The 16,491-nt window shown below is 44.7% G+C and overlaps 3 protein-coding genes across 3 annotated transcripts; 1 reads left to right on the top strand and 2 right to left on the bottom strand.

The window, feature by feature from the left end:
* Window positions 1-664: 664 nt before the first annotated feature.
* On the bottom strand, window positions 665-5,975 carry cep97 (centrosomal protein 97). The gene is made up of 11 exons (XM_080498479.1): window positions 5,912-5,975; window positions 4,277-4,419; window positions 4,027-4,185; window positions 3,815-3,916; window positions 3,619-3,732; window positions 3,356-3,522; window positions 3,104-3,268; window positions 2,835-3,013; window positions 2,112-2,736; window positions 1,956-2,031; window positions 665-1,883 (listed from the first exon to the last, which is right to left on the bottom strand). The coding sequence occupies exons 1-11, from the start codon at window positions 5,946-5,948 to the stop codon at window positions 1,395-1,397; spliced, it is 2,256 nt and encodes a 751-aa protein (XP_080354605.1). The 5' UTR covers window positions 5,949-5,975; the 3' UTR covers window positions 665-1,394.
* A 514-nt stretch (window positions 5,976-6,489) lies between these two features.
* rpl24 (ribosomal protein L24) lies at window positions 6,490-9,537 on the top strand. The gene is made up of 6 exons (XM_080497929.1): window positions 6,490-6,537; window positions 6,664-6,739; window positions 7,521-7,631; window positions 8,290-8,426; window positions 8,784-8,847; window positions 9,410-9,537. Exons 1-6 carry the CDS (start codon window positions 6,533-6,535, stop codon window positions 9,491-9,493), a joined length of 477 nt encoding a protein of 158 aa, XP_080354055.1. The 5' UTR covers window positions 6,490-6,532; the 3' UTR covers window positions 9,494-9,537.
* A 1,236-nt stretch (window positions 9,538-10,773) lies between these two features.
* On the bottom strand, window positions 10,774-15,596 carry mpc2b (mitochondrial pyruvate carrier 2b). The gene is made up of 5 exons (XM_080497607.1): window positions 15,253-15,596; window positions 13,391-13,431; window positions 13,223-13,307; window positions 12,997-13,108; window positions 10,774-11,885 (listed from the first exon to the last, which is right to left on the bottom strand). Exons 1-5 carry the CDS (start codon window positions 15,344-15,346, stop codon window positions 11,819-11,821), a joined length of 399 nt encoding a protein of 132 aa, XP_080353733.1. The 5' UTR covers window positions 15,347-15,596; the 3' UTR covers window positions 10,774-11,818.
* Between the last annotated feature and the right edge of the window lie 895 nt (window positions 15,597-16,491).

Raw genomic sequence — 16,491 nt, 5'->3', positions numbered from 1 at the left:
ATGACCACAATCTCAATGTAAAGTCCATTTTAATTATATATTCTGGTGCAAAAGGTAGTGAAACATATATATATTTAAAAAAAACAACCTATTTCAGCTCCAGAGCAGGGGTGTCCGCCATGAGGCCCAAGAGGCTCCACTGCGGCCCAACCACTGAGCAAATGGTGAAAAGAGTAGCGGATCCCAACACAGAAACTGGAGCTGAAATATCAAATCTAAATCGAGCCACCTCACTGCGAGGAAACTGGCATTACCCTCAAAGCGGTGCTGTCAGGGTTATGATGCAACAGATATACAAGTTGTTTTTGTTTTTTTATATTTCACCGTCTTTTGCACCATGATAGATCATTAGAATTGGCTTTATCTTGAAATTATAGTAATTTTCAGTGTTAATAGTTTGGTTTCGTGAAAAGAAATATAGCTACTTTCATCACGTATACTCTATGGCGCCTCCTGCAGGCCAGTTTTGGCCCATATTATGCAATAAGTCAAGACGTCTCTTCGGCCTTTGTAAGCACTATAAACAATCATGAAAAAAATTAGAACTTAATCATGAACATGATGACAATCATATTAATTCACTTCAACATACGAAACCAAATATAATTTATTTACATTTTTTGGGGAGATCTGGACGCTACAATAATTGTATGTCACAGCAAACGTACAGCAAGTGCAATGCATTTAACACGTCAACTCTTAATCTGACTAAATGCAGTTTATTGCAAGTATCTGACACAGTGGATGTTACAACACGTCCATCAGCAGAGGTAGAACTCTCCTCATAAGATAAACGTTACCGACACCTTCTGCAACTCCAGGTGCATCTAAAAAGATTAGAACATCAATGAAAAGTTAACGGATTATTGGTAATTTTATACTCAATATATAGAAACAAATCCAGTTTCAAGCATGTTTTTTTTTTTTTTTTTTAATAGCATTTGTGATGTGGGGATAACTGTATTTTGGATTTTGATGATTTATCAGTTATTTCTTTAAAGAATTAAACAAAGAGTTGGACTATCTGTGAGAAATGACTTTCAAATATACTGGACTTTAACGGTTTCAAGCAAATCAAGGGAGAAAAAAACATTTTCCCTCTGGATTCTAATGTTATTAGATGCACCCATACATCACCTGCATTGCTTCTACAGACAGAGAACATGTCCGTTTATAAAGGAGTAGATCCAAGTAGTGCATGTATAGACGAAAAAAACAAACATGTGAGTTACATTTAGAGTAAAGTATTTTCACAAGCTTATTTAGGATTAAGTCTCAATTTCTTTTTTAAAAAAAGAGCAGAAACAGAGCGCTGTGGTATGAGACCTGGGTCGATAATGCAGTTTTTTAGACGTGTCTGGTCTCTAGTGGGGGGGGGGAGCTCACTCCGTCACTCAATGAGGTTTTAAAGCCGCCGCGTAGCTCGGGACAGACTGGGGACGGTCTCCTGCTGGACTCTGGGTGGGCGAGAGGGTCAGTGGTGTCCTGCTGGGCGACGCCGGGGAGGAGAGTTGCGGCGGCGTCGGCGTTCCCGTTTTATCGCCGGCCACCTCCTCGGCTTCCTCGTCCCTCTGCTGCACGGAGGACAGGTACTGCTCCAGCAGGCTGCAGTCGGTGCTCGCCGCGCCGCCGCCGCAGGCGGGACTCGGCGCTCGCACGGTCGCCAGAGAGTCGGCGGTGCCGCCGCTGAGGAAGCTGTCGCTCTGCGCCGTCTCCCCGTCGCCCGTCGTCTGGAAGCCGGAGTCGGGGAAGGACACGTCCATGTGGGGGGGGTCCGTGGTGCCGGGAGCGGCCGCCCGCGGTGCGGGAGGCGAGGTCTGAGCCGGGGCGGCGGAAGAGAGCCGCTGCTCCACCGACCGCTTCCACTGCTGCATCGCCTGGAGCTGCAGGACGAGAGAGCGAGGCGTCAAGAGAGAAGCGGCGAAGACGTTAACGGTAAATAACAAACATCCCACCTCTTTCCACAGGAATTTCACGGCTTCCTCCTGAACCAGCCGTTGCAGCTTCTCCTCTTCAAACTGCCTCTGCACACTGCAAACACAGCAGGAGGACGTCGTTCACTTGGAACCGAAGACGCAATGCATCAAAAATGAGTCGTTTCCGTCGCTCACCTGTCCAACTTCTCGGAAAGGTGTAGGACGTGTTCCTGCATCCTGCGCATGCGGATCTCGCCGCGGACCTCCTTGGCCGCCGGGTGACAGCGTCGAGTGTACTGCCCCCTCCACCAGGACTGGATTCTGATCGCCGCCGCCGCCTCCTCCGCTTCCGGCAAACACGACTCACCGGCTTCCTCCGGCTGAGAGGAATCCTCCGTGTCCGACCGGGCGGCGTCGGCAGGCGCCTCGGCCTCCTCGTGTGGCGTGCCGGCCCCGACGTCCACTGATCCAGCTCCCGATGTGACGCCGGGGGCAACGTCTTCTTTGGGAGTACTCTTGTCGTGCTCTTGATCCGTCTTGTGCTTCTTGTGCTGCGCCGGTCGTGTTGGAGCCAGAGAGTCGGGTTCAAACGTCTCCGTCTCGTCCTCGCTGTCGGAGCGGGCCGACTGCGGCTCCGGGTCCGACGTGACGGGGAGGAACAGGGAGGCTGAGGAAAGCATGCTGCTGTTCGGGTTGTGCTCCTCCGCCCGCACGTCCTCCAGACAAAGCCGCTCCTCCACCGGCCTCGGGCTACGAACCACGGGCACCGCTGGGTAGGAGGAATCGCAGCTCACCCAGGTGTTGAACTGCACCACTGGCTCTGCACGGGAAAAGTCACACAGTCGTGAGAAAGCGGCGTACTGCAGCGATGTACTGAATGCAGACCGTCCCCACAAGGAGAGAAAACGGCTCGGGTACCGGTTTCCCGAACTGATGGAGCAGTGGCAGATACGGGTGGAGGGATCTTTGCCACCTCTTGGGCTCCTCCCTCTGGAACACAATGCGAGGGACTGTGTGTCTCCACATTGAGCCGAGTTGGACGAGGGGGGCTTGGACAGCCTCCCCGGGTCTCCTCTAACAGCTGCCTCTGATGGAACCTGACAAACACACAAAAATGTAAACCGTGATGAAAACGCCGCACTTCTGTCAAGTGCTCAACAGCAGCGCTGACAGACTCTCGGACTCGCCTCTGTTTGCTGAGGATCTTCTCCAGTTTCGCGTCTTCCGCCGTCTCCAGGGCCGGGGAGGCAGTCAGGGGGCAAACGGTGGCCAGGTACTGGACCAGCTGGACGTGCTGGCCCGGCCGATACGAGCGACCTTTGCCCTGACTGTAGAGCCACTCTGCCTTCAGACTGGAATGGTCACAATGAGGAAAACCCTTCAATCACACTACTCATACTTCAATCATCACAGTTTTGTCAGCATGTGAAGGCACACACCCTTCTTTCTGGGACACCACGTAGCCGTCCAGGACTTTCAGACTCAGGCACCAGCTCATGATGTACGGCCGATAGTCAAAGCCCGGCAGAGACGGCGTCGCCATGACGCACGGGTTGCTCATAACGGACAGCTGCTCCAGCTCATGAAGAGGAGCGAGGTACGACGCCTAAGGAGCAAAGCAGTCACTTAATAACGATTAGTCCAAATGCAATTTAAACGGAGATGATTGTCGCTCGATCCAATAAAAGAAAAGTATAATTACTTCGTTAAGATCCCGGATCTCATTTTCTGCCAGGGACAGGATGGACAGATGAGCCGGGAGGTGAGCGGGAACAGTCCGGAGGGTCGTAATGCTGTTTCCATGCAATAAAAGTGTCTGTGAATTTCACAAAACAACTCATCAGGACAAGAGAGAAACATTTTAACAGGTTTTACCGTTTTCAGAGAATTACACTGACCTTCAATGAGGCCAGTTTCGTCAGGTCACCAATAGTAGCGATGCTATTGTCGGACAGATCCAGGTGTTGCAGGCACACACAGTTGTTGAGTTGCTCAATGACCTACAAAAAAGAATGCCGCCATTATTCATTCTGTCATTATTTTACAACGGTCGAAGGTTGAATTTCAGATCTGAATCATCGCTAAAATATGCACATTTCTCTCTTTTCACCTTGATGTTGTTCCCAGATAAGTTGAGCCATTTTAGATTAGGCATATCTCGGAGCCCCTCGATGTAGCCGATGCTGTTATTGGGGAGGTTGAGGACCCTCAACTCTGTCAGTCGACACACGCCCATCATTCTCACCAAGCGGTTATTAGCCACCGAGAGCTGGAAAGGAAAATGCTTTAGAACTGGACACGAAAACAGGAACACAAGAGGTTTGTAGCTTGTAAGTCCAAACAATGGAAGGCGTGTAAACCTGCTGAAGGCCCGGACTCCTCTCCAGGTGATCCAGCTTCATGATGTTGTTACGGTCGAGGATAAGGGTGTGCGTGTCGTCAGAGCAGGTGAAACTGGGATCCAGCTTTTGCATACCCCGTGCCGAGAGATCCATCATGGGGCCTGGTGGGATACAGTAGCACCGACAATGAACGGGCCAGATAACCACGAAAGCTGCATTTCATTCATCTCCATGGCTACAGTACACACAAGACACTGGCCAAGTTGAAGCACGTCATACAAAACATTCAAGTTGAGTTGGAGACAAAAGACTGCATTATACACAGTCATGGAGATGCTATGAGAAGCGCAGGATTTTTGTAAAAGAGCGGCCAGTTCTGGTAATAAAGGGCCTCCTGTCCACCATGTTTTCCACAACTTCCAGAGCCGCCTCAACTAATCTAATAAGTGTGTCTTCAGGAAGCTCTGCAAGAAAATCAGATGAGTTGGAAGGAAAACAACTAAAATATACAGAACACTGACTTTTCAAGGACAACACTCTGCACTTCAAAATATCTTAAACTGTGCATCATTAACATCATGATAACTCGTTATGGTTTAACCCCTTATGAGTCCTTAATTAAAATACCACACCAGAGAGTTATCTAAAGATATTGCAATACTTAAGCAGCTTCTTCTACCGGTAATGAGACCTGCACCGTATTGAGCACAGACAGAAAAAGCACATCAAAACATGCGGAATGTTCAGGAATAGGTTGCTCCGACGTTTGGTAATGATTCAGCAAAGTGTTACAGAAGAAAATTGGAAAAAGACCAGCAAAATAAAAATAAAGTCCCATACAAAGCGGTTGGGAGAGGCACCTTACGGTGGAGATCAATGTCTGTTGATGCGCACGGACACAAAAAGCACATCAAAATATACCAGGAATGTATTGCTATATCTTTTGTTAACGAATCAGCTAAAGGTTTCAACAAAAAAACAGTGAATAATTGACCCACACAAAGCGAATGGGAGAGACACCTCAGAGAAGATCCATGTCTGTCAGCAGAGGCCGGAACACAAAATTTCCTCTGGAATTTTCCAGTTAAATGATAACAGTTGGAGGGAACAATTTTAGGTGAACAATCGGGCAGGGTTAGGGTTAGGGTTAGGGTTAGTTTTATAGTTTATACAATATATTTTCATTTTAAATGCCTTGAATAGATGAAGTGACTGAAAATAAAGATGCTTTGCCAGACCATCTCATAGTTTGTCATAACGATTTATACCATGAATGTCATCAGTGTATAGTTAGTAGATAAAATCAGAAATATGTAGAGGAGTATTGTAATGCTGTGCAATGCAAGTGTTGATGTTCTGGACTAGAGAAACATTGTGCACACAAATGTGTTCATTGCACACAGATATGCGAAGACATACGGATCATGAAACTTAAATTCAGAACGTAATTTTGAGTTTGGTCGACGGTCATAACAATCCAATGTGTCAGAAAGGCACCGAAACATGATGTTTTGGTCTGTGTCGATGAAGCTAGCGGCAGCAGTGTCCTGTTGAGATGCAGTTAGGAGATGCACAGAACCTCCTCACAGAAGATGGTTTAAAACACACCCAAACAGTCCGTCTGAGCCAAAATGCCAGCATGTGGCCACTCACCTGCATCCGTATCAAACTGTAAATCTGATACACCCATCCTCACGGCCGAGCGTTAGCTAACAACTCCAATCGGTGTGGGAAAGACGAGAAGCGGTTCTGTGGCTCGTTCAACGACCGAAGCCTCGTGTTTCTGGGTATTGTAGTTCCAACACGCCATGTCGCCCATTGCACTGTTCCGTCTGAGAGTCTTAAAGGACTACACATCCTGACAGCGCGCGACAATTCACGAAACCCGCCAGACCGACTACATCTAAAAAAGAAAGAAGACAGGTTTAATTGACACTTAAAGTTAAAGCGCTGGAATTCCAACTGAAAAACTATGTCCTCACAATTGTATGTGTTTGATTTAATAATTTCATTGAACAATTTATCGTCTTCCGCTTGTTGGCAACCGTCAATTCATTACGTCACGTCTCAATGATTTGACAATTAATTTATTTTAATAAAATATGTCAATATTTCATGTTTCATCACATTCTTATGTTACTTTCAAACTATTAGAACATTTTGTATTTGAAATAAAAAAAATGTTTCCCCCTTAATAATCATCGCCTTACGGCAACAATTCAGCTTCCGCCTCCGTCATCTTTCTTTCCGGTAGTGTGCCCTCTCGTAGCCATCATGAAGTAAGTGTACAGAAATCTATCAAACACCATCCAGACCCTCAAAAATAGCGTCCGGGGACGCAATCTGCGTTGAAATGATGATCGACCCCTTTTCTACCTGTGATGTGTTATATTTGTTGTTTGCAGGGTCGAGTTGTGCAGTTTCAGCGGGTATAAAATTTACCCCGGCCATGGCCGCCGATACGCCAGGATAGACGGAAAGGTAACAATCCCGCGAGTGAAACGCCGTCACGTGCGAGTTCTGTATGGAGCTAATATCTCAACGCCAACCTATCTGATCGATTCGTTTCAATAAACCCTTTATCGTCCTGACATGGTTAAAATGTGAGCTGCATTCTGGCGAAGGCCCAGTCGGCTCTGGTGTAACACTGCTATTAGCTAGTGCTAACTGCTAATCCTAGCCGGGTCTAAACTAAACTACACCCTGGGATCAGTGGAGACTTGTCTCATTCATTGCTGTGTTTTCAACATAAATCTACTCTCTGTGTAGCAGCTCGTGAAATATTGTAAAAACCGAGCTCAATGTAATGTGTTGGCATGTTAGAAGTCACCACTGCAACGATGTTCATAATTCATCTGATCAAACAATTCAAGTCATTTCGTAGTTTGAAGAATATACAACACCTTGCAAGTGTCTTGAGTTGTCAAAATTGAGTAGAATAGACTCTTAATTCTTCAAAGTGTCATTAAATCTTAGTCGTATGTGTTCTTTATGCTACCTCGACTTCAAGATTCAATGAATTACGTTTTGTGTACAGCTTTTCTTTTAGCCTCATGTGTGATAGGGTTGTTTTTATCCCTACGATTTTGATCTAAATGGGCTCCTATCACAATCTTACAGGTCAATGAGGCATCAGTTTTGATCAGAAACTACTTGTACTAAAGCTATGCACTCATCAGTGATGACACAAAGTCGTCATTCCTGGAAATCAGAACATGTGCAACTTGATTGTGATTTTATTGTTTTTGTTTTTGTTCCACAGGTATTCCAGTTTTTGAATGCCAAGTGCGAGTCTGCCTTCCTGGCCAAGAGAAACCCCAGACAGATTAACTGGACTGTGCTGTACAGACGCAAGCACAAGAAGGGCCAGTCTGTAAGTAACATTCACCAAAGTGTACTGCCACAGATGTATTCTTGTTGCTAAAATGGACTGTACAACCATGATCTATTGGTCCGGATGTGACATTTCATTGATATTGGGCACTGCAGTTTGGCAGCCTTAATCTGGATGTCCATTTAGACATATTATGAGAAGTGGGTACTTGTGAGGTTGGCTGCAGGTGAATGGTGTGCGTGGTGTCCGTCCGTGTTACGTGCTGCTGCCGGACTGTGTCTTGCAGCCTGTGCAGCAGCGCTCACTCCACACCTGCAGCCGTAGAACAACTGGAGATCATAGTACTGGCCCTTGACGTCTCTACTGACAGCTCACCATTGGTCAGCCTCCAAACTCTCCAACATGCCATCTTATGTTCCTTGTGTCTGATGTGTGGAGTCTGGATGTGTTTAGCTTGATACCTGTAATATATTGTTTAGAGGTGAACCGAACTTGGAAGTATACAGTGTTAATGCTAATTTGTAACGCCACCAATGTCGACTCCACCTGTTTTAGTAGAACAGAAACTGTGTAATGCGTGCTTCAATAGTAAAAACCAACAAGAAGTGTTTGTAATCATGAATATTATTTGTTCTTTGGCTGACAAGGCCTTTGTAGTGCACGTGTTCTAATCGGCTGTTGCTTGTGGTTTTAACAGGAAGAGGTGACGAAGAAGCGTACCCGCCGCGCTGTCAAGTTCCAGAGGGCCATCACTGGGGCCTCCCTGGCTGAGATCATGGCCAAGAGGAACCAGAAGCCCGAGGTCCGCAAGGCCCAGAGGGAGCAGGCCATCAGGTGAGAGGAAAGACTAACTCAGTCTGCTCATTCAGGAAGAACCGCAAAGGTGTCGTTCTGGTTTAGACTTTTTTTTAAAAATTGGGATTACAGTTCCGTTTTGGTGAGGATGAACATTAAAATGTGTGATAAATTGAATGGTTCTTAACTTGTTGTGTAATGCGAAGGGGTGACCCGCCACAACTGCATCCAGTGAGTCTGGAAAAAGGATTTGCTTTGATTTTTAATTGGTGTGACATGATCAAATTGGATATTTTATCCAATTTCCTCCTTTTAGTTTCATGTCTAAATGACTCGACAGTGGCAGTGTAATTTATCCTTGGATTCCTTGTCATCGTTTGTTCTTTATGTCCTCAGAGCTGCCAAGGAGGCCAAGAAGGCAAAGCAGGCAGCCAAGAAGCCCACGACCACAAGTGCAAAGGTAAGATTTACCGTAGAGTCTGGAGCCCAGCTCGGTACATCCAGTATTGTTTAAGGCCCCTCATAGGATGGATATTATTTACAGTCAGCAGCCAGGTTGGGAGATCTGTGATCACAGATGTAAAAGAGTCGCCGCCTCATGGCTCGTTTGATTTTGACAGAACAGAGTGTCAGAAGCAAAACCAGGTGAAATAGGGTAAAATCAGGGATTTGGTTTTTATTCTGATCATATAAAGACCTTTGATGGAGACACTCATGCAGGTTTTTCTGGTGCACTGAGGAAAGTTTTGTCAGCTAAATATTAAATTTTTTGAACTGATGTTTCCACCCCTGAGTTGAGGTGAATGTTACAGTCCAGTCGGGGTTCTGTGTCGTCGTGTCTCCATGTAGTTTTAGCTGCTGGGATTCTTGTTCTCTTGTGGACAAAGTGCCTCTGCCTTTCACAAACTATGATCACTTTGAATTTTTGATTAAAAATGTTAAAGTCTTTGGTTGCAGATAAATATTTAGTGTCTTGTTCCCCTGTTTTAAAATATTAATCATGTTGTCTATGTTCTTTTTAGCAAACCTCTGCTAAGACGGCCCAGAAACCCAAAATCGCAAAGCCCATGAAGGTGAACGCTCCCCGTGTCGGTGGAAAACGCTAAACCTGCCGCGACGTTTGTGAATAAAAATTTGTGGTTTCCCATCATTTTTCTGTGTTTTGTGATTTTTAAAAGCAACACTAACATTGTGTTAAAATGTTTGAACACTTCTGAGATGATTAGGAAGTGCCTATACTGCCATAAAAACTCATTTTCAATTTGTCCGCGTCGTCGATGGACCTCAGGGTTCAAGAACTGCATTAAATGGAGCCACTGAAAAGACATGGCATGTTTACACTTTTTAGTTTATTATAAACATTTTGTACTGAAAATGGGAAAAAGATCCGGTGATTGAATTGGAGGCCGCTCACACCTGAGATCTGCAGTTTACGGAGTTGTACTTGTGTAGTTTCCTACTTTTACTGTGGAACATGAATTTAGTCTTCAAACTACCTTTTCTGCATTTTAACTATTATGCTGGGCACAATTTAGGTTTTGTAGCAGCTATTTTTACTAAAACTGAACATTAAGGGATCAAATTAGACCAATGATTCATTGTTATAACTTTTAGTTTCTTTTTGGGGCAAAGTTTTTTTTTCCAATTAGAGAAGTTTTTGTAACAAGTTTATGTGGGGATTATTAAGTTGCTGTTAACAAGTTACATTTTTCATACTTGAGTACATTTCAGCTGCTGTGTGAGATTTACTTGATCATGAATATTGGCATTAACTGGATTATTGACAAGGCTAAAAAAAAATATATACATATAAATATCTCCTTCACAATACGAGAGTTTAGAAATACCAAAGCCAGACGTTTGTAAGAATTCAGTCGGACGTGTCCAGTTTGAAGACCTTGTAGTTTCATTGCATTTTTAATCCCTTTTAGTTCATAATTGGCATCAATGAAGGTAAAAACCTGGCTCAATGTGATCTGTCGTCCACTGTGTGAACTGCAGGGGGCGCTCTAATCTCACCTTGTCTCACGTCTCCTTGCCAGAGGTGAGATGGAAAGATTCAGTGTTGATATTCGAAACAGCAGCTCACGTCTGTTATGAAGCCACAGACACAAATAGAGCTGCTGAAAGCTCCGCATTAACTGCCGCTCCAGACAATCGCGGCTCATCTGCCTCAGGCGTTCCTGAAATCCCAGGATGTTCTTTGTTTAAGTGAGGCGAGCCTGGAAACCCAGAACCCGGGCACAGCACTTTTCAACTGTGGAAAGAAACTGCACAACAGAGTGGCCTCCTCCAACCAAGGCGTGACGGAGATGCTTCTTATTAAAGGACTTCTAAAGAGTAAAGATTCTTTTTTTTTTTTCTCACATTCCCATGCTTCAAACAGTCCGTGTTAAACAGTATTTATTAGTATTACACATCCATTACAGAGCCGTCACGGTCAACCGTCGTCAAAGTGCCATTTGTTCAAACAGTCAGCAGATTTAAGTGATAATTTTCGATTATTGCTAAATTCAGCCGTGGAAATAAAAGGGTCCCCAAAAAACAAACCCCACCAGTGTTATTCTTAACACAGAGAGAGAGAGAGAGAGAGAATATAAAACACCTTCCTTAAGAACAACAAGGTTTGGTGTCAGTGTTTGCTCTTAGACTCTGAAGCAATGGAAGAAAAAGGAAAACAAAAAACAAGAGATTAAATATGTGGCAATGAGGCGATCAGTGAATTACAAAGTGTTGTTCTGTACAGCTACAACAAAGTCTTTGATGGCGTGATTCATAAATTACAGTTGGTTTTCACACAGATTTAAAAAAAAAAAAAGAATTAAATTAATAACTGCTTGCGCTCCGTCCAAATTCTAAATACCTTGAACCAGAGGTTGTTTCATTTCGAGACATTCTTCAAAACCACGTTCCACACAAAGCTATGAGTTACATTATTTTTTGGAGGGGGGAGTTTTTCTTTTTGAGGTACAACCTGCTACACCTGAACAGCGACGACGAAGATGATGATGATGATGATGGTGATGGTGATGTTGGAAAAAGCAAAAACAACTGAGATGAAGCGAGATGTTAAAAGAAAACAGTACAATCACAGGACTTGCTGAACAAGTAGTACTTGTGCGTTTGATGACTGTCATTCTTGAGCATTGATTAGTTAAAAAAAAAACAAAAAACAGTTCTTTGTTTCATTTCTCTATCTCTATTTTTTTAATTTTTTTTTAAAGTTATATACCCTGAGGAAAACGTGAAACTTAAAGGGGGAAAAAAAGTGTGTATTTCCAACAGGGCCAACAGGCTTTACGTGGTGGATGGATGGTTATGGCGTGGATTGATGGAGACGACATGGGAGGGTGGAGCGTGGAGGCCCGGGGGGGGGGGGGGGGGGGGGGGGGTGGTCTCCCATTACGTCGGCCGGCGGCCCGGGAAGCCCCTCAAGACTGCGCCGCCACCGCCGCCGCCGCCTCCTCCTTCGCCTTCGCCTTCTGGTCCTGCTCGTACCTGTTAAGACAGGAAAAGAAGCGATGCAAAAACCACGTAAAAATGACCGCAATGAATGAATATGACGACTTTTCTATTCCAAAAAAACTTTTATCAGTCAAACTACAGAAAAAACTGCAAAAAAAAGAGATTTATTCCCAAGAAATACACTCCATTTATATATCATTACAATATTGGCTGCAGTTTGTGGCATTTATGCAACTCACAAAAGTTTTTTTTCTCAAAGCTGCATCAAGAAAGTACTAACTTATTATATATTAGTCTTTCCTTTCAAATTGAATTAAAACATTCAATCTGGACCTCTATAATCCAGATTCCAGATGATATAACGTGTAGCTTCTATTCATTGTGCAAGTTTGTTTTTTACGTTTCTTTGTGTTCTAATGTTGCTGTAATGTAAACATCCGTGTTTTGACGGTTATGCATCTTCAGAAAAATGAGTTTATGCTTCTTAAATACCTGGAAAAGCATCATCTTGTCAGCTATTCCCAGTAATAATCTTAATACTAATAATTAGTAGTAATAATAGTAGTAATCTGAGCAGGTGAGCTTGTGCAATCGGCTGCAGTTTGAGAACACAGCGATTTCTCAGCGTCTGCAGAAACTGTTTGAGCTGCGATAACTGCAGGTTATTCATTAATCGGGGCCGAACGGCTGTGATTGGGGACAAATGGAGACACATTTAGGATGTGATTCGCTTTTGAAGAAGACATTCAACTCAATGATTTAGTAAAAAAAAAAGTCTAAAATCTAAATATTCACAGTTTAATAAAGAGCTAGATCAGCTTGTGTGTTTGTGTGGGAATTTGTGCCCAGAGTCGTGACTTCAGGCACCGACGCTGGACAAGAAGGTCGTAAACGCACCTGAAATTATTCTTGTTTATGGATCCGAGACCAGAAAATGTCACATTCTATTTGAGTTTATTCTGAAAGAGTGACAGGAAGTTGATTTCCCCGTTTTCCCCCAGCTCATCTGCAACCTCCCATTTTCTCTGAACGATAATCGCGTTTCTTTTCTCAGGTTTTATTTGGTGTCGAGTTGAAGGTTGCAGGCCTTGGACCATAATAAAATACATTTATTTTAACGTCTTTCCGCGTCGTTCCAACACACCTCCAGATCCTGTAGAGCTGACTGCTCCCCGCGGCGCCGAGGAAGAAGTTGACGGCGAAGAGGTTCCAGTTCTTCGGGATGATAACCAGCGAATATCTGGACCAGATCAAACCTGGAAGAGGCGAGTGGGAGGAGGGATGAGCAACTTTTTCCACACAGACTCACCGGATTCCCTCCAAACCGTCGGTTTGAAGCTGAAACACTGTCATTGGTGTCGGTTCCCTACCGGTGGCCGTCAGCACGGCGGACTGAGACGTGCTGAGCTTGTCCGCCGGCCGCGTCATGTCGGCCAAACCAGCGAAGACCAGACCCTGCAGAGACGAGAGACACGTCTTCACTGGACAAACAAAGGAAAACGTCGTCTCCTTTGACCCAAACGTGTCCATTAACTCACCCATTTGAACATCGGGGCCCAGAAAAACACCGTTTTGGGACCTAAAGTAGGGAAAAAGAAAAGAAAAGCGGAAACGTTAAGTGACTTCATAATTAGCTGTCAAGTTAAAAAAAAAAAAGGGGGATAAATTCCCATCATGCTTTGCACCATGATGCTTTGTTTGTGACAGGCACAAGTGATCCCACGGGAACAAATGACTCCGACTAATAAAAAAAAAAAACAAGTATGTAGAAGTAAAACTTCCCTTTTCTATTAACTTAACTCAGACACACATTCTAACAAATACTCACAGTTCTCTTACATTTTGCATCCCAGGATTCCTGATAGATTTTTACTTGCATCACAAACTGATCAATTCACCTCATGAGGCTAAATAGAGCATATATACATTTTGTTTATAAAACCTTTTCCAACTCTCTTTTGTAAAGTTTTAAAAAGGTTCAGATGTACCAGCACACAGTATTTGTGTTTTCTCACACTTCTTCTGTACGTCCGTCCAACTTTGGCCGGACGTACAGAAGTATGGAGACGTATGTACTGTAACATACGTCCAATGCTCCAGCGGGGGGGGGACAAACAATCCAATGTGCTGTTTACATGGACTCTGATCATCAGATCGTATACAGAGCTGCACCTCCTTCTCCTCCCCCTCCTCCTCCTCCTCCTCCTCCTCCTCCCGTCTGATGGTCGTTTCAGATCAGCAGTAGTTTAGGTGAGACACTTTTATTCAAGTCAGCATTTAACTAGATTACTAATAGTCTGTATAATTCAAACTGCTTTCCGTCACGTCAAGTATACGATGTCTTGGGCTGAACTATGGCACACAAGTAAAATCCGTTAGTTTGGAGTCAGCGTTCACTCTGTAGCCACGACAAATCATGGGCAAGGGAGTCGGCGTTCAGTCGCCGCCCCCCTCCTACCTGCTCCCAGAGATGCCCTTGACGACTCCAGAGGCCAAACCAAGAGCAAATGTCCACAGGTGCTTCTTTATTTCAGCTCAATCTTGGTGGAAATAGATCTTCAATAAGGAAGCGTGTCCACGAAGACAAACAGAATACTGAATTACTTTAGTGACTGTGGAGGCCGCCACTGTGAACTCAGTGTTGAAGGGCCCAGTTGGACAAACGACGGCTGGATCTCAGGACATTTTGCAACCAACATGTTACTGATTGATTGAAAGAGGCCTGACAGAAGCAACTTGAACGCAGACGGATGAGAGAGAGAGTAAAAGAAAACACTAGGAATACATCGAATCAAACTAAAATAATTCAAACTCAAGTCAAACTGGCTTCACCTTTCAAAATAAGAGTGTATGGCGTGTCTGCTGTCGTTTGACACGATTTTATTGTCTTTAGTTACACAGTTACTTTGACTGAACATGAAAACTTCACTTTGGCCTCTTTTTTTTTTTATTTGTTAACATCTAACGACAGTTGGTACCAACTGTGTAACGAGTTTACAGCCTGTTCAGATTTGTTCATGGTCTCTAAAAATGGTTAATAATTGCATCAGATCAGTCCTGCCTGGTGTTTTTCTGCTACAGATACACAATGATTCTTGTCAGAAAACACTTTTTTTTGTAGTTTTTATGACAAAAAACCTTTGAACTTTTTTCAAAAGCTGCTCCAGCTATCTTTTTTTTTTCCTGCCATAAAACGGAGCTCTTCTTCAAGACTGAGCTGCTTATCTCTGCAGATTAAAGCCCCCATCGGAGACACACCGACCCATGGAAACAATGAGTCCCGGGGTAGCTCGCGCTCCCTCCCGGTGGAGAGGGGAGCGCGAGCTGACCTCCCCGCCACGGGTCACAGCTGGAACACCCATCTCACACACAGAGAGAAACAAAGCCCAGCCTGTGTTACCTGCCGGGTGGTTGTACAGAGGTCTGAGCTTGGCAGGCAGCATGTGCTCGACGCGGTCCAGGATCCGGTGGTAGGACGCTCTGAGCGCGGCCATGGCTGCTGCTGTTGGAGGAGTAGCGGGCGGAGAGGAGACGTCGAGCTCACGGGCTTAAAAACGACGAGCTCGGCAACGTATCTCTCTGCGTCCGTCCGTTCGAGGGCTGTCAGTTGACTCCAGACTGGGGTTTCCGAACGGCTGGGAGAAGATGCCGGCGTCCTGCTGTTGACCTTCTTCCCGGCTGCTCTGGACCCGGATACCGGCTAGCTGTCAGTAGCTTCACCCTGAACCGCTCGACGAGGTGACTTTCCCGACGACGCAACCGACCGCGTTAGAGGGGAGGCGGGGCGGGGCTGCGGAATCCGCTGCTCTCATTGGGCCGCCTGGCCAGACCTCCGACATGATTGGCTGGCAGTGGGTCGTTGCTTTTGTCATCTGGCATGTCCCAACGTGGTGGAGATGTTAAAAAAAGGAATCAATGAATCTATTGTGTGTACATTACAATTTTGTTTGTATTCTCTGATCACAAATGATGAACTATGTATTTTTAAAAATTATAGTCTGCACTTTATATGATGCAATGTATCCATTGGCAAAATCTTTCTATAGTGTTTGTCAAATGTAGATAACACTAAGCGGCTTGTTTACTCTCTAAATAAAAACAAAGCATGCACATTTTTATATTTTATTAGGACATATTGCATGAAACGAAAACTTCCAATAAGATTTTTTTTAAGGTTTGGTAATGGTGGTGGTGGGCACTCTGGCCTGACAGCGTAAAGGTTGTGGGTTCAAATACCAGCTGGGCCCTTCTGTGTGGAGTTTGTGTGTGTGTGTGTGTGTGTGTGTGTGTGTGTGTGTGTGTGTGTGTGTGTGTGTGTGTGTGTGTGTGTGTGTGTGTGTGTGTGTGTGTGTGTGTGTGTGTGTAGGTTTCCTCCAGGTACTCTGATTTCCTCCCATCATGCAAAAACAAGCATTTGAAGTCAATTTGGGACTAAACTAAGCAAAAAAACTACACATCAACCTTTGAGGGTTTCACATCTCAGAAAGAGAAGATCATGCACGTTTTTCGAGTTTTAGCTGAACGTGAACACAGAGCTGGTAACTAGGACAGGCTCAGAGGCCCCTTTTTTGCCCAAGAGGGTTTTAAAGCAGTTACTCCAGTTCCAGCTTCGAGAGCTTTAGGAGATTGTGACAGTAAC

The sequence above is a fragment of the Blennius ocellaris genome (genome assembly GCF_963422515.1).
Source record: "Blennius ocellaris genome assembly, chromosome: 6".
Taxonomy (NCBI): Eukaryota; Metazoa; Chordata; class Actinopteri; order Blenniiformes; family Blenniidae; genus Blennius; species Blennius ocellaris.
This window is presented reverse-complemented; position numbering and strand designations above follow the sequence as displayed.